The following is a 25,183-nucleotide window of genomic DNA, read 5'->3' as shown; positions in this document are numbered from 1 at the left end:
TCCCCTCGCATGTCTCCGCTGCAGCCGATTCCCCTCGGTACCACACGAGGGGACGTGTAACGAGAACACACCCCCTCGCATGTCTCCGCTGCAGCCGATTCCCCTCGTGTAACGAGAACACACCCCCTCGCATGTCTCCGCTGCAGCCGATTACCCTCGTGTAACGAGAACACACCCCCTCGCATGTCTCCGCTGCAGCCGATTCCCCTCGCGTAACGAGAACACACCCCCTCGCATGTCTCCGCTGCAGCCGATTCCCCTCGCGTAACGAGAACACACCCCCTCGCATGTCTCCGCTGCAGCCGATTCCCCTCGCGTAACGAGAACACACCCCCTCGCATGTCTCCGCTGCAGCCGATTCCCCTCGCGTAACGAGAACACACCCCCTCGCATGTCTCCGCTGCAGCCGATTCCCCTCGCGTAACGAGAACACACCCCCTCGCATGTCTCCGCTGCAGCCGATTCCCCTCGCGTAACGAGAACACATCCCCTCGCATGTCTCCACTGCAGCCGATTCCCCTCGCGTAACGAGAACACACCCCCTCGCATGTCTCCGCTGCAGCCGATTCCCCTCGCGTAACGAGAACACACCCCCTCGCATGTCTCCGCTGCAGCCGATTCCCCTCGCGTAACGAGAACACACCCCCTCGCATGTCTCCGCTGCATCCGATTCCCCTCGCGTAACGAGAACACACCCCCTCGCATGTCTCCGCTGCAGCCGATTCCCCTCGCGTAACGAGAACACACCCCCTCGCATGTCTCCGCTGCAGCCGATTCCCCTCGCGTAACGAGAACACACCCCCTCGCATGTCTCCGCTGCAGCCGATTCCCCTCGCGTAACGAGAACACACCCCCTCGCATGTCTCCGCTGCATCCGATTCCCCTCGCGTAACGAGAACACACCCCCTCGCATGTCTCCGCTGCAGCCGATTCCCCTCGCGTAACGAGAACACACCCCCTCGCATGTCTCCGCTGCAGCCGATTCCCCTCGCGTAACGAGAACACACCCCCTCGCATGTCTCCGCTGCAGCCGATTCCCCTCGTGTAACGAGAACACACCCCCTCGCATGTCTCCGCTGCAGCAGATTCCCCTCGTGTAACGAGAACACACCCCCTCGCATGTCTCCGCTGCAGCCGATTCCCCTCGTGTAACGAGAACACACCCCCTCGCATGTCTCCGCTGCAGCCGATTCCCCTCGTGTAACGAGAACACACCCCCTCGCATGTCTCCGCTGCAGCCGATTCCCCTCGTGTAACGAGAACACACCCCCTCGCATGTCTCCGCTGCAGCCGATTCCCCTCGCGTAACGAGAACACACCCCCTCGCATGTCTCCGCTGCAGCCGATTCCCCTCGGTACCACGCGACGTGTAACGAGAACACACCCCCTCGCATGTCTCCGCTGCAGCAGATTCCCCTCGTGTAACGAGAACACACCCCCTCGCATGTCTCCACTGCAGCCGATTCCCCTCGTGTAACGAGAACACACCCCCTCGCATGTCTCCACTGCAGCCGATTCCCCTCGGTACCACGCGAGGGGACGTATAATGAGAACACATTGGCAACCATTGAATGATATCGCCCACCTTCGCAAAAAGTGACAACTCATTTAGGCGCAGCTGGTCGGAGAGACGGGGCGGGTGGCTCACATCTTTTGGCGTAAGTCGCCCGCCCTGGGACACACATCGTCCCACCCACATACCGATGGGCGGCCACCATCCTCACTGCCGTCCGCTCTGGAGCCACCCCGATCCTTGCGAGCGGCTTGCCCGTCCGCACAGGGGAGCATACATACCATGCACATGGCCACAAACATCGGAATGGGGCCGAATCCAGCCATGTCCGAATGAACCGAAATCACACCCGTAATTCCCAATCATAAGATCTACATGTGAACCGGAGGGGATATTTACGAAGATGCGAGTTCTATGATAGAAGGAATATTGCTATGGGCAACCAATCTGATACTATCTGTTATCTAGTAGGTGCTAAATAAATAAGAAGTGGATTCGTATTGGTTGTCCATGTGAAATTCCAATCCCTTATTAGTACATTGTGGCAAAAATCTGGGGTTGGTCAGTAAAGCGTCAAGCTGGTTATGTTGTAATGAGTTCCATTAGCTGGACACTGTGCTGTCCGTCCTCCGCCTGCACATCAGATACTTACTGACCGAGGAAGTGCGCAGCGATCAGGGTACGTATCGCCCTGCAGTATCTGTGTGAGGGGCACCGGTCACTGACCGAGGAAGTGCGCAGCGATCAGGGTACGTATCGCCCTGCAGTATCTGTGTGAGGGGCACCGGTCACTGACCGAGGAAGTGCGCAGCGATCAGGGTACGTATCCTCCTGCAGTATCTGTGTGAGGGGCACCGGTCACTGACTGAGGAAGCGCGCAGCGATCAGGGTACGTATCCTCCTGCAGTATCTGTGTGAGGGGCACCGGTCACTGACTGAGGAAGCGCACAGAGATCAGGGTACGTATCCTCCTGCAGTATCTGTGTGAGGGGCATCGGTCACTGACTGAGGAAGCGCACAGAGATCAGGGTACGTATCGTCCTGCAGTATCTGTGTGAGGGACATCGGTCACTGACTGAGGAAGCGCACAGAGATCAGGGTACGTATCGTCCTGCAGTATCTGTGTGAGGGACATCGGTCACTGACTGAGGAAGCGCACAGAGATCAGGGTACGTATCCACCTGCAGTATCTGTGTGAGGGGCACCGGTCACTGACTGAGGAAGTGCACAGAGATCAGGGTACGTATCCACCTGCAGTATCTGTGTGAGGGGCATCGGTCACTGACCGAGGAAGCGCGCAGCGATCAGGGTACGTATCCTCCTGCAGTATCTGTGTGAGGGGCATCGGTCACTGACTGAGGAAGCGCGCAGCGATCAGGGTACGTATCCTCCTGCAGTATCTGTGTGAGGGGCACCGGTCACTGACTGAGGAAGCGCACAGAGATCAGGGTACGTTGCCACCTGCAGTATCTGTGTGAGGGGCACCGGTCACTTACTGAGGAAGTGCACAGAGATCAGGGTACGTATCGCCCTGCAGTATCTGTGTGAGGGGCACCGGTCACTGACCGAGGAAGCGCGCAGCGATCAGGGTACGTATCCTCCTGCAGTATCTGTGTGAGGGGCATCGGTCACTGACTGAGGAAGCGCGCAGCGATCAGGGTACGTATCCTCCTGCAGTATCTGTGTGAGGGGCACCGGTCACTGACTGAGGAAGCGCACAGAGATCAGGGTACGTATCCTCCTGCAGTATCTGTGTGAGGGGCACCGGTCACTGACTGAGGAAGCGCACAGAGATCAGGGTACGTATCCTCCTGCAGTATCTGTGTGAGGGGCACCGGTCACTGACTGAGGAAGCGCACAGAGATCAGGGTACGTATCGTCCTGCAGTATCTGTGTGAGGGACATCGGTCACTGACTGAGGAAGCGCACAGAGATCAGGGTACGTATCCACCTGCAGTATCTGTGTGAGGGGCACCGGTCACTGACTGAGGAAGTGCACAGAGATCAGGGTACGTATCCACCTGCAGTATCTGTGTGAGGGGCACCGGTCACTTACTGAGGAAGCGCACAGAGATCAGGGTACGTATCGTCCTGCAGTATCTGTGTGAGGGGCACCGGTCACTGACTGAGGAAGCGCACAGAGATCAGGGTACGTTGCCACCTGCAGTATCTGTGTGAGGGGCACCGGTCACTTACTGAGGAAGTGCACAGAGATCAGGGTACGTATCGTCCTGCAGTATCTGTGTGAGGGGCACCAGTCACTTACTGAGGAAGCGCACAGAGATCAGGGTACGTATCCACCTGCAGTTTCTGTGTGAGGGGCACCGGTCACTGACTGAGGAAGCGCACAGAGATCAGGGTACGTATCCTCCTGCAGTATCTGTGTGAGGGGCATCGGTCACTGACTGAGGAAGCGCACAGAGATCAGGGTACGTATTGTCCTGCAGTATTCTACGCTACCACAATTATACACCGCTATATCATTATACACCGCTATATAATTATACGGTACTTGTTTCCTAGCACGGCGCCCGTCGTAGTTGATCGCATACCTTAACTTAAGGTATGCGATGGATTCGACCGACACGATTTTAGGGCTATTTTTAGCCTTTTCCCCGACAATGAAAAAATCGCGTCCATCGCATGCCTTAAATTAAGGTCGCGATGCGACAGATGTGATTTAACATTGAATGCATTGTATTCAATGTTAAATGCCTATGTAAAATCGGGTCCATTGTATGCCATTATAATGGCATACAATGAGACCGATGCGATGGACCCAATTTACATAGGGAACAATGTTAAATGGGCCAATGGACCCGATTTTTCATTTTATACCCACCCTGATTGGTATTTTACATGAGAAATGCCCCCCATTGTTAACGCCACCCCACGAAGAACGCCAACTCGAAGCGTGGCAAGCACAGCGAGCCCGCGAGGGGCGGTGGTACATGTCCTCTGACCTTTTCATACCCCCACTATCCACGTCGGCGTGGAGTAGATTTTATATAGTGTGGCGAGCGCAGCGAGCCACCGAGCCCAAAGCGTGGCGAGCGCAGCGAGCCCCACGAGGGGACGCGTAATACCTGTGAAGTAATGCGCGTCCCCTCGCGGGGCTCGCCACACTATATAAAATAAACTCCACGCTGATCAAACTGGAATTATTATAGACTCCATTTTCGCCAACGTGGATAGTGGGGGTATGAAAAGGTCGGAGGACGCGTACCGCGGCCCTTTGCGGGCTCGCTACGCTTCGGGTTGGCGTTCATCGTGGGGTGGCGTTAACAATGGGGGGGGGGAAGGGAGGGCATTTGACCTCCCCCCCCCCCCCCCCATTGGGGTCTCAGGGACCATTTTACATTGATTCCAATGTAAAAATCGCGTTGATTGCATTGCATGCCATTTGGTTGCATGCGATGCGATCAATGCAATTTTTTGGGTCCCGATGGATACTGAATCTTTATCGCTGGCGCCGTGCTAGGAAACAAGTACCAATTATACACTACCTGGTAATTATACACCGCTATATAATTATACGCTACCTCAATTATACACCGCTATATAATTATACACTACCTCAATTATACACACCGCTATATAATAATACCAATCAGGACAGTGACGTGGTCCAGGAGACCTGCAGCAAACTACCTAGGAATTATACGCTGCCTGGTAATTCTACACTGCTAGGTCATTATAAACTACCTGGTAATTCTACACTGCTAGGTCATTATAAACTACCAAGGAATTATACGCTGCCTGGTAATTCTACACTGCTAGGTCATTATAAACTACCTGGTAATTCTACACTGCTAGGTCATTATAAACTACCAAGGAATTATACGCTGCCTGGTAATTAAACAATGCTAGTTCATTATACGCTTCCCAGCAATTCTACACCGCTAGGGCATTATACACTACCTGGTAATGACATGCAACCTTACTTATTCACCGCTAGGTCATTGAACACAACCTGGTGATGCTAAATTGCTATGTAGTTATACGCTACCTGGTAATTCTACACCGCTAGGACATTATACGCTACCTTCAGTATACACCGCCTGGTAATTCTACACTGCTAGCTCATTACAAAATACCTAGGAATTATACGCTACCTGGTAATTATACAATGCTAGGTCATTATATATACACCGCTAGGTCATTATACACCTCTACGTAATTATAGGATACCTGGTAATTATACACCTCTAGGTTATAACACTACCTGGTAATTATAGTAGGGCTGGTTTATCACCCCGGCAATCGCCTTTCCTTCATATGCAATCCCAATCAGGACAGTGACGTGGTCCAGGAGACCTGCAGCAAACGGAATGATACAAATGATTATAAATCCGATGACAGCTCAGAGGAAGGGTTGGAGCTGATTTTTGTACAATATCCACCCACCAAGTACTACTGAAGATGTTACCTGATCACCTGGCAATGGGGGGGGGGGGGGTTCTGCCTCTCCCAGCTACTGTAGCAGCAATTAGTGGCATTAGGTGTGAGAGGGTGACTGATGGCCTCCCAACCGTTAAACACCCAACCACCACATATAGCCCACAGTGCCTCCATGGCCAGCAGTGGTCAGACATTGGTTTGACGACACAGCCGGCAGCTTGTGTCGCACATTGTAAATGACACAAAGTTACTTTCCTAGTCCTATACATCGACTCCACTAATTAACAATATACTGGTGCCGGACCCAGCTCCCCGGTCCCGGCTTGGTGTACAGGACCCGGCTCCCCGGTCCCAGCTCGATGTACAGGACCCAGCTCCCCGGTCCCAGCTCGATGTACAGGACCCAGCTCCCCGGTCCCAGCTCGATGTACAGGACCCAGCTCCCCGGTTCCAGGCCGATGTACAGGACCCAGCTCCCCAGTCCCAGCTCGATGTACAGGACCCAGCTCCCCGGTCCCAGCTCGATGTACAGGACCCAGCTCCCCGGTCCCAGCTCGATGTACAGGACCCAGCTCCTTAGTTGGTGTTCAGGACCCAGCTCCCCGGTCCCAGGCCGATGTACAGGACCCAGCTCCTCTGCCTACATTTATCTGAGATATTCTGCCATCAGTATTGAGTGACCCTGTCAGAGGGCGCAGACAAACTCCTTTGTGGGTGTCCCAGGTGAAAGCCACCGGCGTTGTAGACTCTGTGCCTCTGTTCTGGGTACTCACCAACTCCTCGATTCATCTACCTATAGTGCCACTTTCAGCTCAAGGCACAGAACCCAGTCCCGGAACACAAACAGAACCATTCTGACCAGGAGAACAAACCAGAAATAGACTAAGGGACTAATTCAGCAGCAGGTGCAGTCTGGCTACATTCACTACACTGCACCTGTAGGAAAGGCTGCCCTGGTATATCCTGGTATACGATGCAGAAGTCAATGTGGATGCAGCACCTGCAGTCAGTCACTCCGCCGCCATTTACGGTCACAGCGACTGAATGTGGTGACACGCAGCATTCTCACAAAAGGTACAGACGCGCCTGTTGTGTCAGGACTGTGCCCTTAAATGCTACGTCGCGGTTCCCTCAACGTCTGGCACTTCCGAAGCAGAGTGAAATCATCTGTATTCAATTTTTTTGACTTCTGCGCCGCTTACTAAGACTCTATAAGAAGGTGATAGGGTCATGGAATCCCACCATTATCATTACCTGATCTTGCCTGCTCTTAGCCTGCATCGTAAGCATGACAACAGAAGCATGAGTTTGACTGGAGAGAAGTTCTGAAACCATCTCATCTCCTATTTTACAGGTACATGAATCCCATTTGAACATCTGATGCTTTCATTTAAAGAACAGTCTGCATTGTGAATTGTTTTGTTACTTGGAGCCTGCAACTTCCCCCTTCCACTAATTAGCCTGTTGAGGAATTTGTGCAAACACCAGCCCCTCCCCCTGTACCAGCTGACCCAAACTTTCCTTTAATATTGGAAATGTTTGCAAGCCTGCTTTAAAGGCTTTGCCTGCTCTTAGCCTGCATCGTAAGCATGACAACAGAAGCATGAGTTTGACTGGAGAGAAGTTCTGAAACCATCTCATCTCCTATTTTACAGGTACATGAATCCCATTTGAACATCTGATGCTTTCATTTAAAGAACAGTCTGCATTGTGAATTGTTTTGTTACTTGGAGCCTGCAACTTCCCCCTTCCACTAATTAGCCTGTTGAGGAATTTGTGCAAACACCAGCCCCTCCCCCTGTACCAGCTGACCCAAACTTTCCTTTAATATTGGAAATGTTTGCAAGCCTGCTTTAAAGGCTTTGCCTGCTCTTAGCCTGCATCGTAAGCATGACAACAGAAGCATGAGTTTGACTGGAGAGAAGTTCTGAAACCATCTCATCTCCTATTTTACAGGTACATGAATCCCATTTGAACATCTGATGCTTTCATTTAAAGAACAGTCTGCATTGTGAATTGTTTTGTTACTTGGAGCCTGCAACTTCCCCCTTCCACTAATTAGCCTGTTGAGGAATTTGTGCAAACACCAGCCCCTCCCCCTGTACCAGCTGACCCAAACTTTCCTTTAATATTGGAAATGTTTGCAAGCCTGCTTTAAAGGCTTTGCCTGCTCTTAGCCTGCATCGTAAGCATGACAACAGAAGCATGAGTTTGACTGGAGAGAAGTTCTGAAACCATCTCATCTCCTATTTTACAGGTACATGAATCCCATTTGAACATCTGATGCTTTCATTTAAAGAACAGTCTGCATTGTGAATTGTTTTGTTACTTGGAGCCTGCAACTTCCCCCTTCCACTAATTAGCCTGTTGAGGAATTTGTGCAAACACCAGCCCCTCCCCCTGTACCAGCTGACCCAAACTTTCCTTTAATATTGGAAATGTTTGCAAGCCTGCTTTAAAGGCTTTGCCTGCTCTTAGCCTGCATCGTAAGCATGACAACAGAAGCATGAGTTTGACTGGAGAGAAGTTCTGAAACCATCTCATCTCCTATTTTACAGGTACATGAATCCCATTTGAACATCTGATGCTTTCATTTAAAGAACAGTCTGCATTGTGAATTGTTTTGTTACTTGGAGCCTGCAACTTCCCCCTTCCACTAATTAGCCTGTTGAGGAATTTGTGCAAACACCAGCCCCTCCCCCTGTACCAGCTGACCCAAACTTTCCTTTAATATTGGAAATGTTTGCAAGCCTGCTTTAAAGGCTTTGCCTGCTCTTAGCCTGCATCGTAAGCATGACAACAGAAGCATGAGTTTGACTGGAGAGAAGTTCTGAAACCATCTCATCTCCTATTTTACAGGTACATGAATCCCATTTGAACATCTGATGCTTTCATTTAAAGAACAGTCTGCATTGTGAATTGTTTTGTTACTTGGAGCCTGCAACTTCCCCCTTCCACTAATTAGCCTGTTGAGGAATTTGTGCAAACACCAGCCCCTCCCCCTGTACCAGCTGACCCAAACTTTCCTTTAATATTGGAAATGTTTGCAAGCCTGCTTTAAAGGCTTTGCCTGCTCTTAGCCTGCATCGTAAGCATGACAACAGAAGCATGAGTTTGACTGGAGAGAAGTTCTGAAACCATCTCATCTCCTATTTTACAGGTACATGAATCCCATTTGAACATCTGATGCTTTCATTTAAAGAACAGTCTGCATTGTGAATTGTTTTGTTACTTGGAGCCTGCAACTTCCCCCTTCCACTAATTAGCCTGTTGAGGAATTTGTGCAAACACCAGCCCCTCCCCCTGTACCAGCTGACCCAAACTTTCCTTTAATATTGGAAATGTTTGCAAGCCTGCTTTAAAGGCTTTGCCTGCTCTTAGCCTGCATCGTAAGCATGACAACAGAAGCATGAGTTTGACTGGAGAGAAGTTCTGAAACCATCTCATCTCCTATTTTACAGGTACATGAATCCCATTTGAACATCTGATGCTTTCATTTAAAGAACAGTCTGCATTGTGAATTGTTTTGTTACTTGGAGCCTGCAACTTCCCCCTTCCACTAATTAGCCTGTTGAGGAATTTGTGCAAACACCAGCCCCTCCCCCTGTACCAGCTGACCCAAACTTTCCTTTAATATTGGAAATGTTTGCAAGCCTGCTTTAAAGGCTTTGCCTGCTCTTAGCCTGCATCGTAAGCATGACAACAGAAGCATGAGTTTGACTGGAGAGAAGTTCTGAAACCATCTCATCTCCTATTTTACAGGTACATGAATCCCATTTGAACATCTGATGCTTTCATTTAAAGAACAGTCTGCATTGTGAATTGTTTTGTTACTTGGAGCCTGCAACTTCCCCCTTCCACTAATTAGCCTGTTGAGGAATTTGTGCAAACACCAGCCCCTCCCCCTGTACCAGCTGACCCAAACTTTCCTTTAATATTGGAAATGTTTGCAAGCCTGCTTTAAAGGCTTTGCCTGCTCTTAGCCTGCATCGTAAGCATGACAACAGAAGCATGAGTTTGACTGGAGAGAAGTTCTGAAACCATCTCATCTCCTATTTTACAGGTACATGAATCCCATTTGAACATCTGATGCTTTCATTTAAAGAACAGTCTGCATTGTGAATTGTTTTGTTACTTGGAGCCTGCAACTTCCCCCTTCCACTAATTAGCCTGTTGAGGAATTTGTGCAAACACCAGCCCCTCCCCCTGTACCAGCTGACCCAAACTTTCCTTTAATATTGGAAATGTTTGCAAGCCTGCTTTAAAGGCTTTGCCTGCTCTTAGCCTGCATCGTAAGCATGACAACAGAAGCATGAGTTTGACTGGAGAGAAGTTCTGAAACCATCTCATCTCCTATTTTACAGGTACATGAATCCCATTTGAACATCTGATGCTTTCATTTAAAGAACAGTCTGCATTGTGAATTGTTTTGTTACTTGGAGCCTGCAACTTCCCCCTTCCACTAATTAGCCTGTTGAGGAATTTGTGCAAACACCAGCCCCTCCCCCTGTACCAGCTGACCCAAACTTTCCTTTAATATTGGAAATGTTTGCAAGCCTGCTTTAAAGGCTTTGCCTGCTCTTAGCCTGCATCGTAAGCATGACAACAGAAGCATGAGTTTGACTGGAGAGAAGTTCTGAAACCATCTCATCTCCTATTTTACAGGTACATGAATCCCATTTGAACATCTGATGCTTTCATTTAAAGAACAGTCTGCATTGTGAATTGTTTTGTTACTTGGAGCCTGCAACTTCCCCCTTCCACTAATTAGCCTGTTGAGGAATTTGTGCAAACACCAGCCCCTCCCCCTGTACCAGCTGACCCAAACTTTCCTTTAATATTGGAAATGTTTGCAAGCCTGCTTTAAAGGCTTTGCCTGCTCTTAGCCTGCCTCGTAAGCATGACAACAGAAGCATGAGTTTGACTGGAGAGAAGTTCTGAAACCATCTCATCTCCTATTTTACAGGTACATGAATCCCATTTGAACATCTGATGCTTTCATTTAAAGAACAGTCTGCATTGTGAATTGTTTTGTTACTTGGAGCCTGCAACTTCCCCCTTCCACTAATTAGCCTGTTGAGGAATTTGTGCAAACACCAGCCCCTCCCCCTGTACCAGCTGACCCAAACTTTCCTTTAATATTGGAAATGTTTGCAAGCCTGCTTTAAAGGCTTTGCCTGCTCTTAGCCTGCATCGTAAGCATGACAACAGAAGCATGAGTTTGACTGGAGAGAAGTTCTGAAACCATCTCATCTCCTATTTTACAGGTACATGAATCCCATTTGAACATCTGATGCTTTCATTTAAAGAACAGTCTGCATTGTGAATTGTTTTGTTACTTGGAGCCTGCAACTTCCCCCTTCCACTAATTAGCCTGTTGAGGAATTTGTGCAAACACCAGCCCCTCCCCCTGTACCAGCTGACCCAAACTTTCCTTTAATATTGGAAATGTTTGCAAGCCTGCTTTAAAGGCTTTGCCTGCTCTTAGCCTGCATCGTAAGCATGACAACAGAAGCATGAGTTTGACTGGAGAGAAGTTCTGAAACCATCTCATCTCCTATTTTACAGGTACATGAATCCCATTTGAACATCTGATGCTTTCATTTAAAGAACAGTCTGCATTGTGAATTGTTTTGTTACTTGGAGCCTGCAACTTCCCCCTTCCACTAATTAGCCTGTTGAGGAATTTGTGCAAACACCAGCCCCTCCCCCTGTACCAGCTGACCCAAACTTTCCTTTAATATTGGAAATGTTTGCAAGCCTGCTTTAAAGGCTTTGCCTGCTCTTAGCCTGCATCGTAAGCATGACAACAGAAGCATGAGTTTGACTGGAGAGAAGTTCTGAAACCATCTCATCTCCTATTTTACAGGTACATGAATCCCATTTGAACATCTGATGCTTTCATTTAAAGAACAGTCTGCATTGTGAATTGTTTTGTTACTTGGAGCCTGCAACTTCCCCCTTCCACTAATTAGCCTGTTGAGGAATTTGTGCAAACACCAGCCCCTCCCCCTGTACCAGCTGACCCAAACTTTCCTTTAATATTGGAAATGTTTGCAAGCCTGCTTTAAAGGCTTTGCCTGCTCTTAGCCTGCATCGTAAGCATGACAACAGAAGCATGAGTTTGACTGGAGAGAAGTTCTGAAACCATCTCATCTCCTATTTTACAGGTACATGAATCCCATTTGAACATCTGATGCTTTCATTTAAAGAACAGTCTGCATTGTGAATTGTTTTGTTACTTGGAGCCTGCAACTTCCCCCTTCCACTAATTAGCCTGTTGAGGAATTTGTGCAAACACCAGCCCCTCCCCCTGTACCAGCTGACCCAAACTTTCCTTTAATATTGGAAATGTTTGCAAGCCTGCTTTAAAGGCTTTGCCTGCTCTTAGCCTGCATCGTAAGCATGACAACAGAAGCATGAGTTTGACTGGAGAGAAGTTCTGAAACCATCTCATCTCCTATTTTACAGGTACATGAATCCCATTTGAACATCTGATGCTTTCATTTAAAGAACAGTCTGCATTGTGAATTGTTTTGTTACTTGGAGCCTGCAACTTCCCCCTTCCACTAATTAGCCTGTTGAGGAATTTGTGCAAACACCAGCCCCTCCCCCTGTACCAGCTGACCCAAACTTTCCTTTAATATTGGAAATGTTTGCAAGCCTGCTTTAAAGGCTTTGCCTGCTCTTAGCCTGCATCGTAAGCATGACAACAGAAGCATGAGTTTGACTGGAGAGAAGTTCTGAAACCATCTCATCTCCTATTTTACAGGTACATGAATCCCATTTGAACATCTGATGCTTTCATTTAAAGAACAGTCTGCATTGTGAATTGTTTTGTTACTTGGAGCCTGCAACTTCCCCCTTCCACTAATTAGCCTGTTGAGGAATTTGTGCAAACACCAGCCCCTCCCCCTGTACCAGCTGACCCAAACTTTCCTTTAATATTGGAAATGTTTGCAAGCCTGCTTTAAAGGCTTTGCCTGCTCTTAGCCTGCATCGTAAGCATGACAACAGAAGCATGAGTTTGACTGGAGAGAAGTTCTGAAACCATCTCATCTCCTATTTTACAGGTACATGAATCCCATTTGAACATCTGATGCTTTCATTTAAAGAACAGTCTGCATTGTGAATTGTTTTGTTACTTGGAGCCTGCAACTTCCCCCTTCCACTAATTAGCCTGTTGAGGAATTTGTGCAAACACCAGCCCCTCCCCCTGTACCAGCTGACCCAAACTTTCCTTTAATATTGGAAATGTTTGCAAGCCTGCTTTAAAGGCTTTGCCTGCTCTTAGCCTGCATCGTAAGCATGACAACAGAAGCATGAGTTTGACTGGAGAGAAGTTCTGAAACCATCTCATCTCCTATTTTACAGGTACATGAATCCCATTTGAACATCTGATGCTTTCATTTAAAGAACAGTCTGCATTGTGAATTGTTTTGTTACTTGGAGCCTGCAACTTCCCCCTTCCACTAATTAGCCTGTTGAGGAATTTGTGCAAACACCAGCCCCTCCCCCTGTACCAGCTGACCCAAACTTTCCTTTAATATTGGAAATGTTTGCAAGCCTGCTTTAAAGGCTTTGCCTGCTCTTAGCCTGCATCGTAAGCATGACAACAGAAGCATGAGTTTGACTGGAGAGAAGTTCTGAAACCATCTCATCTCCTATTTTACAGGTACATGAATCCCATTTGAACATCTGATGCTTTCATTTAAAGAACAGTCTGCATTGTGAATTGTTTTGTTACTTGGAGCCTGCAACTTCCCCCTTCCACTAATTAGCCTGTTGAGGAATTTGTGCAAACACCAGCCCCTCCCCCTGTACCAGCTGACCCAAACTTTCCTTTAATATTGGAAATGTTTGCAAGCCTGCTTTAAAGGCTTTGCCTGCTCTTAGCCTGCATCGTAAGCATGACAACAGAAGCATGAGTTTGACTGGAGAGAAGTTCTGAAACCATCTCATCTCCTATTTTACAGGTACATGAATCCCATTTGAACATCTGATGCTTTCATTTAAAGAACAGTCTGCATTGTGAATTGTTTTGTTACTTGGAGCCTGCAACTTCCCCCTTCCACTAATTAGCCTGTTGAGGAATTTGTGCAAACACCAGCCCCTCCCCCTGTACCAGCTGACCCAAACTTTCCTTTAATATTGGAAATGTTTGCAAGCCTGCTTTAAAGGCTTTGCCTGCTCTTAGCCTGCATCGTAAGCATGACAACAGAAGCATGAGTTTGACTGGAGAGAAGTTCTGAAACCATCTCATCTCCTATTTTACAGGTACATGAATCCCATTTGAACATCTGATGCTTTCATTTAAAGAACAGTCTGCATTGTGAATTGTTTTGTTACTTGGAGCCTGCAACTTCCCCCTTCCACTAATTAGCCTGTTGAGGAATTTGTGCAAACACCAGCCCCTCCCCCTGTACCAGCTGACCCAAACTTTCCTTTAATATTGGAAATGTTTGCAAGCCTGCTTTAAAGGCTTTGCCTGCTCTTAGCCTGCATCGTAAGCATGACAACAGAAGCATGAGTTTGACTGGAGAGAAGTTCTGAAACCATCTCATCTCCTATTTTACAGGTACATGAATCCCATTTGAACATCTGATGCTTTCATTTAAAGAACAGTCTGCATTGTGAATTGTTTTGTTACTTGGAGCCTGCAACTTCCCCCTTCCACTAATTAGCCTGTTGAGGAATTTGTGCAAACACCAGCCCCTCCCCCTGTACCAGCTGACCCAAACTTTCCTTTAATATTGGAAATGTTTGCAAGCCTGCTTTAAAGGCTTTGCCTGCTCTTAGCCTGCATCGTAAGCATGACAACAGAAGCATGAGTTTGACTGGAGTTTGGACTGGATTTGGACTTACACCCGCACATGGCATCATTTTATTTTTCACCAATTACCATCTCTCTCAGCCTCTAAGCCGATGAAAGCTATGTATTTTCTTTGTTTACTGTCTCTTTACAATGATTTGTACCATGTACCTCCGTAACCACTGTTTGCAAAGCCTGTATGCTGCACCATCACTAGTTGCACACCCGTTGAACAACAAGCTGGCAGGGTGTGCCAGCTTTGGAAGAAAAGTGCTGCATCCGGTTGAACTCATGCTTCCGTTGCCATGAAAATAATATTATTACTGCTGCCTTTGAGCAGCATGATCAAGATGGCGCCGCTGATGGCTGCCTAGGAGCTGTGCAGCTCAGCCAAATATGTTCCATGTGTGATAACTGTACTGTCTCTCTGCTTGTATTGTTACCTACCTGGCTGTTTCTGTGACCAGTGGCGCCGCTGATGGCTGCCTAGGCGCTGTTCAGCTTGGTGGGTATGTGCTCCCTATGTGATAACTGTACTTAATGTTACCTTCCTGGCTGTTGCAGCGACCAGTGGTGCCGCTGATGGCTGCCTAGGCGCTGTGCAGCTCGGTGGGTATGTGCTCCCTATGTGATAACTGTACTTAATGTTACCTTCCTGGCTGTTGGCAGCGACCAGTGGCGCCGCTGATGGCTGCCTAGGCGCTGTGCAGCTCGGAGGGTATGTGCTCCCTATGTGATAACTGTACTTAATGTTACCTTCCTGGCTGTTGCAGCGACCAGTGGCGCCGCTGATGGCTGCCTAGGCGCTGTGCAGCTCGGCGGGTATGTGTTCCCCACATGTAATGTCTTAATGTAATGCCTTCACCCCCCCACCTTCATCCCTGCTTGATGCTGCACTGTAAATCCACAAAAAATTCCTAGTGTGCGCAAGCATACATGGCCAATAAAGTTGATTCTGATTCTGAAGAAGGTCCAGGGATGACATGACCAGCGGGATCAATATACCTGGCTATGACATGTGGGACGCCAGATGGCCGGAAAAGCTGGTGCTTACAGACTAGAAATGAATAGGGACCAACCTTCTGTATACTCCTTAGTGCCATCCAGGGGGTCAACCCACACGACAAGCTGAAACAAACACACACATCTTAGTAATTATACAACTGTGTATATCTCACCACCAAATTCTGCATGCATTACAGAGACCATCCCACTGCTGCAGGGCAGATACAGCCGCCTACGAACCAGGTGCAGGTGTTCTCCCTCGTGGATACCAGTAGCTAGGTCACAGCGCCATCATGCTGGGGTCTCAGTGTGTCTGTACGAGGGAGACTGTCCCCAGGTGTAGGTGTTCTCCCTCGTGGATACTAGTAGCTATGTCACAGCGCCATCATGCTGGGGTCTCAGTGCGTCTGTAAGAAGGAGACTGTCCCCAGGTGCAGGTGTTCTCCCTCGTGGATACCAGAAGCTATGTCACAGCGCCATCATGCTGGGGTCTCAGTGTGTCTGTAAGAAGGAGACTGTCCCCAGGTGCAGGTGTTCTCCCTCGTGGATACCAGAAGCTATGTCACAGCGCCATCATGCTGGGGTCTCAGTGTGTCTGTACGAGGGAGACTGTCCCCAGGTGTAGGTGTTCTCCCTCCAGGATACTAATAGCTATGTCACAGCGCCATCATGCTGGGGTCTCAGTGTGTCTGTAAGAGGGAGACTGTCCCCAGGTGCAGGTGTTCTCCCTCCAGGATACTAATAGCTATGTCACAGCGCCATCATGCTGGGGTCTCAGTGTGTCTGTAAGAGGGAGACTGTCCCCAGGTGCAGGTGTTCTCCCTCGTGGATACTAGTAGCTATGTTACAGCGCCATCATGCTGGGGTCTCAGTGTGTTTGTACAAGGGAGACTGTCCCCAGGTGTAGGTGTTCTCCTTTGTGGATACCAGTAGCTATGTCACAGCGCCATCATGCTGGGGTCTCAGTGTGTCTGTAAGAGGGAGACTGTCCCCAGGTGTAGGTGTTCTCCCTCGTGGATACCAGTAGCTATGTCACAGCGCCATCATGCTGGCGTCTCAGTGTGTCTATACGAGGGAGACTGTCCCCAGGTGTAGGTGTTCTCCCTCGTGGATACTAGTAGCTATGTTACAGCGCCATCATGCTGGGGTCTCAGTGTGTTTGTACAAGGGAGACTGTCCCCAGGTGTAGGTGTTCTCCTTTGTGGATACCAGTAGCTATGTCACAGCGCCATCATGCTGGGGTCTCAGTGTGTCTGTACGAGGGAGACTGTCCCCAGGTGTAGGTGTTCTCCCTCGTGGATACTAGTAGCTATGTCACAGCGCCATCATGCTGGGGTCTCAGTGTGTCTGTAAGAGGGAGACTGTCCCCAGGTGCAGGTGTTCTCCCTCGTGGATACCAGTAGCTATGTCACAGCGCCATCATGCTGGGGTCTCAGTGTGTCTGTAAGAGGGAGACTGTCCCCAGGTGTAGGTGTTCTCCCTCGTGGATACTAGTAGCTATGTCACAGCGCCATCATGCTGGGGTCTCAGTGTGTCTGTAAGAGGGAGACTGTCCCCAGGTGTAGGTGTTCTCCCTCGTGGATACTAGTAGCTATGTCACAGCGCCATCATGCTGGGGTCTCAGTGTGTCTGTAAGAAGGAGACTGTCCCCAGGTGCAGGTGTTCTCCCTCGTGGATACCAGTAGCTATGTCACAGCGCCATCATGCTGGGGTCTCAGTGTGTCTGTAAGAGGGAGACTGTCCCCAGGTGTAGGTGTTCTCCCTCGTGGATACTAGTAGCTATGTCACAGCGCCATCATGCTGGGGTCTCAGTGTGTCTGTACGAGGGAGACTGTCCCCAGGTGCAGGTGTTCTCCCTCCAGGATACTAATAGCTATGTCACAGCGCCATCATGCTGGGTTCTCAGTGTGTCTGTAAGAAGGAGACTGTCCCCAGGTGTAGGTGTTCTCCCTCATTGAGACCAGTAGCTAGGTCACAGCGCCATCATGCTGGGGTCTCAGTGTGTCTGTAAGAAGGAGAGCGCTGGGACCTATACCTCCTACGCTACCACCATCTCAGCGTGGCAATAGCAGATGCGTTACATGGAGAAAACCTTTATTATACATATTAAGCATTCTCGCTATGAAAACCATAGATTTTTTTTTTCATTATTCTTTTTTTTATTTTGAATGAATCTCCACCTGATCACCCGAGAGCAGGCTCCAGGCGCGGTGCATGTGTGTGACCTGCCAATGTTGTATTAGACTGCCATGTATGCGTTAGGTCTGTGCTGGCTACCTGCCAGGTACCACACACCACCTTCTGTGCCCCAGTGTCCCCAGTTGATGATGGAGAAATCTGTCTGGTGCTGTATGATAACCACTCCCCATAGTTCTCTACCACGCAATCACTGTGGAGCGCTGCTGGATCAGTAACCCATAACCTACTAGAACTGCGGGGGATGCAGCAGGCATGGGGAGAGCATACAAACTCCACACACAGTGCAAGCTGGGGAAATGGCTAATTTATCATACTTAGTAAATGTGAGATATCCAGCTGCGTTCTGTAGGTCAGTGTTAGTCCCTGCCCTGGTTATACACATTGATTGGCCAGCAGGTAGATAAAAGCTATTTATAAACCTTTGTTATCACCATCTATCAGCAGCAAGCGATATAGGATGTCACATTAATGCTGATTATTAAAGTACTAACAAGTCACTAATCCCTCATCAATACACTACAGGTAATTACTAATCCCTCATCAATACACTGCAGGTAATTACTAATCCCTCATCAATACTCTACAGGTAATTACTAATCCCTCATCAATACACTGCAGGTAATTACTAATCCCTCATCAATACACTACAGGTAATTACTAATCCCTCATCAATACACTGCAGGTAATTACTAATCCCTCATCAATAAACTGCAGGTAATTACTAAGCTCTGGACTTTGCACACAAGATTGTAGGACAATAAGAACCTGTTCTATAACCGATTACAGTGATAACACATTAAATAAAGATTGATCCAATGTATAAAAAGTCACTTTGCTTATAAGATTCCAAACACTACAAAGTACATACAGGTATAAGGTAGCCAAGCACAAGCTATTGTTTTCTGTTATCAGCATTATGTGGCTGCACACGTTACATTGAATAATGGAAGTGAATATTACCTCTTCCTCTCTGATGCTGCTGTACTTTGGTGGGAACGACGACCCCAGTATTTCCTCCGACTGGCCACTTTCTATCAGTCCTTCATCAACCTCCTCAGAGGGCAGATCCTGTGAGAGAGGAGGACAAGTCACGGGCTGAGCGATGTCGGATAGAACCATCTCATCTGCCAGGACTGATGTAACCATCACCAAGAGCAAAGTCATAGAGGTCAGGCGGATTCTGTGCCCTAACTGCAGGGAAACCGCACGTTCTCTGCTCATCACGCTGCAGCTGCTGGAATCTGTAGTGCCGCTTATTGTCTCTTATCTCCATCCCTACATAGCCACTGCTGCACTGGCTCACCCTCAGTATGATAAGGCCCCGGTACATCACTGCATAGCCACTGCTGCACTGGCTCACCCTCAGTGTGATAAGGCCCCGGTACATCGCTGCATAGCCACTACTGCACCAGCGCACCCTCAGAGTGATAAGGCCCCGGTACATCGATGCATAGCCACTGCTGCACCGGCACACCCTCAGAGTGATAAGGCCCCGGTACATCGCTGCATAGCCACTACTGCACCGGCACACCCTCAGTGTGATAAGGCCCCGGTACATCACTGCATAGCCACTGCTGCACTGGCTCACCCTCAGTGTGATAAGGCCCCGGTACATCGCTGCATAGCCACTACTGCACCAGCACACCCTCAGTGTGATAAGGCCCCGGTACATCGCTGCATAGCCACTGCTGCACCGGCTCACCCTCAGTGTGATAAGGCCCCGGTACATCACTGCATAGCCACTACTGCACCGGCTCACCCTCAGTGTGATAAGGCCCGGTACATCACTGCATAGCCACTACTGCACCGGCTCACCCTCAGTGTGATAAGGCCCCGGTACATCGCTGCATAGCCACTACTGCACCGGCTCACCCTCAGTGTGATAAGGCCCCGGTACATCGCTGCATAGCCACTACTGCACCGGCTCACCCTCAGTGTGATAAGGCCCCGGTACATCACTGCATAGCCACTACTGCACCGGCTCACCCTCAGTGGGATAAGGCCCCGGTACATCGCTGCATAGCCACTACTGCACCAGCACACCCTCAGTGGGATAAGGCCCCGGTACATCGCTGCATAGCCACTACTGCACCGGCTCACCCTCAGTGTGATAAGGCCCCGGTACATCGCTGCATAGCCACTGCTGCACCAGCACACCCCCAGTGTGATAAGGCCCCGGTACATCACTGCATATCCCACTACTGAATTGGCACACCCTCAGTGTGATAAGGCCCCGGTACATCGCTGCATAGCCACTACTGCACCGGCACACCCTCAGAGTGATAAGGCCCCGGTACATCACTGCATAGCCACTACTGCACCAGCACACCCCCAGTGTTATAAGGCCCCGGTACATCACTGCATATCCCACTACTGAATTGGCACACCCTCAGTGTGATAAGGCCCCGGTACATCGCTGCATAGCCACTACTGCACCGGCACACCCTCAGTGTGATAAGGCCCGGTACATTGCTGCATAGCCCACAGCTGCACAGGCACACGCTCAGAGTGATAAGGCCCCGGTACATAGCTGCATAGCCTACTGCCGCACCAGCACACGCTCAGTGTGATAAGGTCGCGGTACATCGCTGCATAGCCTACTGCCGCACCGGCTCACCCTCAGTGTGATAAGGCCCGGTACATCCCTGCATAGCCCACTGCTGCACTGGCTCACCCTCAGAGTGATAAGGCCCCGGTACATAGCTGCATAGCCACTGCTGCACCGGCACACGCTCAGTGTGATAAGGCCCGGTACATCGCTGCATAGCCACTACTGCACCAGCGCACCCTCAGAGTGATAAGGCCCCGGTACATCGCTGCATAGCCACTGCTGCATTGGCACACCCTCAGTATGATAAGGCCCCGGTACATTGCTGCATAGCCCACTGCTGCACTGGCACACCCTCAGTGTGATAATGCCCTGGTACATCGCTGCATAGCCACTACTGCACCAGCGCACCCTCAGAGTGATAAGGCCCCGGTACATCGATGCATAGCCACTGCTGCACCGGCACACCCTCAGTATGATAAGGCCCCGGTACATCGCTGCATAGCCCACTGCTGCACCGGCACACCCTCAGTGTGATAATGCCCTGGTACATCGCTGCATAGCCTACTGCTGCACCGGCACACCCTCAGTGCGATAATGCCCTGGTACATCGCTGCATAGCCTACTGCCGCGCCGGCACACCCTCAGTGCGATAATGCCCTGGTACATCGCTGCATAGCCTACTGCCGCGCCGGCACACCCTCAGTGAGCAGACCAATAAGAAGAGTCTGCATTACAATCTTTTCTGGCAGAGGGAATCCTACAGGTGACATTACCTCTTCTCCTATGATGGTTATCTGAGGGAACTTCCTTGCTAAAGACAAGCATATACTACGCTGCACCAGGCGATCAGCTGCGGTCTGCAGATCATTGGCTCCGGTCTGAAACAGAGATTTTACAGCAATGTTGTCACAGACCATTAGAGATCCAGATACCGCACTCTATAGGTGGTGGGTCTGACTCCACCATACAAAGTATCCACTCACCTTCTCCACTATACCCAGATCTCCACAACTCATGACATTTCTGACGATGGTTCCAGCTTTCTCAGCTACAGCATAGGTAGTGGCCACCAGCCGGGCTAACACATCGGGGGCAGAGGACATGGTCAGGGCTGCCGGGAGCAGACAGAAAGGATTCAATGTCCCACCCGCTGATTGGCGAAAAGGGGGCGTAGCCGCGAGATACGACCGAGATCTCCGCAATCCCCGGCAGAACGGACCTGACAGCTTTTAAAGTCGGGCCCGTTCTGACAAGATGCCTGTTCAGGAAAGACAGCATTGTATGGGTGCCCGCCACTATTTCCCCTGCCCATGTTACATCCGCCCCACCTGCCAAACCAAATGTGCTTTGCGAGCCAAACTGAATCAGGCCCTTAGAGTACATAGAGATTTGGTGAAAACACAAAATTGGCACACGGAGTGGGCATATACACTGGGTCGGCATACAAAGAGTCGGTATATTTTGTGTGCAGAGAGAGTCAGCATATACAACACTGTGTGTCGGCATATACTGTACAATACTTAGTGTGTCGACATACACATGGAGTTGGCATATACTGTACAATACTTAGTGTGTCGGCCTATACTGTACAATACTTAGTGTGTCGGCATATACTGTACAATACTTAGTGTGTCGACATACACATGGAGTTTGCATATACTGTACAATACTTAGTGTGTCGACATACACATGGAGTTTGCATATACTGTACAATAGTGTGTCGGCATATACTGTACAATACTTAGTGTGTCGGCATATACATGTAGTTGGCATATACTGTACAATACTTAGTGTGTCGACATACACATGGAGTTGGCATATACTGTACAATACTTAGTGTGTCGACATACACATGGAGTTGGCATACACTGTACAATACTTAGTGTGTCGACATACACATGGAGTTTGCATATACTGTACAATAGTGTGTCGGCATATACTGTACAATACTTAGTGTGTCGGCATATACATGGAGTTGGCATATACTGTACAATACTTAGTGTGTCTGCATATACTGTACAATACTTAGTGTGTCGGCATATACATGTAGTTGGCATATACTGTACAATACTTAGTGTGTCGGCATACACATGGAGTTGGCATATACTGTACAATACTTAGTGTGTCGGCATATACATGTAGTTGGCATAGAGAGCTGTTTGGTGCACAGATGGTGTAAAGTATAGTGTTTGGGTAAATGTGTGTTTTATAGAGTATACTACTACACAACCTACCTGTACGTGTGCCTCCCCGTCAGCTGGAATATAAGGTAACCTACCTGTACGTGTACCTCCCCCACAGCTGGAATATAAGGTAACCTACCTGCATTGTACGTGTACCTCCCCCGCAGCTGGAATATAAGGTAACCTACCTGCATTGTACGTGTGCCTCCCCGTCAGCTGGAATATTAGGTAACCTACCTGCACGTGTGCCTCCCCCGCAGCTGGAATATAAGGTAACCTACCCGCATTGTACGTGTACCTCCCCCGCAGCTGGAATATAAGGTAACCTACCTGCATTGTACGTGTGCCTCCCCGTCAGCTGGAATACTAGGTAACCTACCTGCACGTGTGCCTCCCCCGCAGCTGGAATATAAGGTAACCTACCTGCACGTGTGCCTCCCCGCAGCTGGAATATAAGGTAACCTACCCGCATTGTACGTGTACCTCCCCCGCAGCTGGAATATAAGGTAACCTACCTGCATTGTACGTGTACCTCCCCGCAGCTGGAATATAAGGTAACCTACCTGCATTGTACGTGTGCCTCCCCCTCAGCTGGAATACTAGGTAACCTACCTGCACGTGTGCCTCCCCTGCAGCTGGAATATAAGGTAACCTACCTGCATTGTACATGTGCCTCCCCCTCAGCTGGAATACTAGGTAACCTACCCGCACGTGTGCCTCCCCGCAGCAGGAATATAAGGTAACCTACCTGCACGTGTGCCTCCCCGCAGCTGGAATATAAGGTAACCTACCTACACGTGTGCCTCCCCCGCAGCTATAATATAAGGTAACCTACCTGCACGTGTGCCTCCCCCGCAGCTATAATATAAGGTAACCTACCTGCACGTTTGCCTCCCCCGAGGCTGGAATATAAGGTAACCTACCTGCACGTGTGCCTCCCCGCAGCTGGAATATAAGGTAACCTACCCGCATTGTACGTGTGCCTCCCCCTCAGCTGGAATATAAGGTAACCTACCTGCATTGTACGTGTGCCTCCCCGCAGCTATAATATAAGGTAACCTACCTGCACGTGTGCCTCCCCCGCAGCTGGAATATAAGGTAACCTACCTGCACGTGTGCCTCCCCCGCAGCTATAATATAAGGTAACCTACCTGCACGTTTGCCTCCCCGCAGCTGGAATATAAGGTAACCTACCTACACGTGTGCCTCCCCCGCAGCTATAATATAAGGTAACCTACCTGCACGTGTACCTCCCCGCAGCTGGAATATAAGGTAACCTACCTACACGTGTGCCTCCCCGCAGCTGGAATATAAGGTAACCTACCCGCATTGTACGTGTACCTCCCCCGCAGCTGGAATATAAGGTAACCTACCTGCACGTGTGCCTCCCCCGCAGCTGGAATATAAGGTAACCTACCTGCATTGTACGTGTGCCTCCCCGTCAGCTGGAATACTAGGTAACCTACCTGCACGTGTGCCTCCCCGCAGCTGGAATATAAGGTAACCTACCCGCATTGTACGTGTACCTCCCCCGCAGCTGGAATATAAGGTAACCTACCTGCATTGTACGTGTGCCTCCCCCTCAGCTGGAATATTAGGTAACCTACCTGCACGTGTGCCTCCCCGCAGCTGGAATATAAGGTAACCTACCTGCACGTGTGCCTCCCCGCAGCTGGAATATTAGGTAACCTACCTGCATTGTACGTGTACCTCCCCGCAGCTGGAATATAAGGTAACCTACCCGCATTGTACATGTACCTCCCCCGCAGCTGGAATATTAGGTAACCTACCTGCATTGTACGTGTACCTCCCCGCAGCTGGAATATAAGGTAACCTACCCGCATTGTACATGTACCTCCCCCGCAGCTGGAATATTAGGTAACCTACCTGCACGTGTGCCTCCCCTGCAGCTGGAATATAAGGTAACCTACCTGCACGTGTGTCTCCCCCGCAGCTGGAATATAAGGTAACCTACCTGCACGTGTACCTCCCCGCAGCTGGAATATAAGGTAACCTACCTACATGTGTGTCTCCCCCGCAGCTGGAATATTAGGTAACCTACCTGCACGTGTTCCTCCCCGCAGCTGGAATATAAGGTAACCTACCTGCACGTGTGCCTCCCCCGCAGCTGGAATATAAGGTAACCTACCTGCACGTGTGCCTCCCCCGCAGCTGGAATATAAGGTAACCTACCTGCATTGTACGTGTACCTCTCCCGCAGCTGGAATATAAGGTAACCTACCTGCACGTGTGCCTCCCCTGCAGCTGGAATATAAGGTAACCTACCTACATGTGTGTCTCCCCCGCAGCTGGAATATAAGGTAACCTACCTGCCTGTGTGCCACCCCCGCAGCTGGAATATAAGGTAACCTACCTGCACGTGTACCTCCCCCGCAGCTGGAATATAAGGTAACCTACCTGCACGTGTGCCTCCCCCGCAGCTGGAATATAAGGTAACCTACCTGCACGTGTGCCTCCCCCGCAGCTGGAGGGACACAATGCTCTATTCCTGGACTTTC

The 25,183-nt window shown here is 49.6% G+C and overlaps 1 protein-coding gene across 3 annotated transcripts in view; it reads right to left on the bottom strand.

The window, feature by feature from the left end:
• Positions 1-25,183, bottom strand: part of BPNT1 (3'(2'), 5'-bisphosphate nucleotidase 1) — a 40,102-nt gene that overhangs the window by 10,977 nt on the left and 3,942 nt on the right. For 2 of the 3 annotated variants that reach the window (XM_083175134.1, XM_083175135.1), the window contains exons 3-7: positions 21,465-21,592; positions 21,255-21,359; positions 18,891-18,998; positions 15,806-15,854; positions 5,739-5,830 (exon numbers count right to left, since the gene is read on the bottom strand). In XM_083175134.1, the coding sequence (XP_083031260.1) occupies positions 5,739-5,830; positions 15,806-15,854; positions 18,891-18,998; positions 21,255-21,359; positions 21,465-21,592 (482 nt within the window). Of the gene's footprint in view, positions 1-5,738; positions 5,831-15,805; positions 15,855-18,890; positions 18,999-21,254; positions 21,360-21,464; positions 21,740-25,183 lie in introns of all 3 variants that reach the window. The other variant, XM_083175137.1, reaches the window with a different exon arrangement.

This window comes from Crinia signifera, chromosome 3, assembly GCF_055691185.1.
Source record: "Crinia signifera chromosome 3, ASM5569118v1, whole genome shotgun sequence".
Taxonomy (NCBI): Eukaryota; Metazoa; Chordata; class Amphibia; order Anura; family Myobatrachidae; genus Crinia; species Crinia signifera.
Note: the sequence above shows the minus strand (reverse complement) of the source record. Positions and strands in the feature narration are given on the sequence as shown.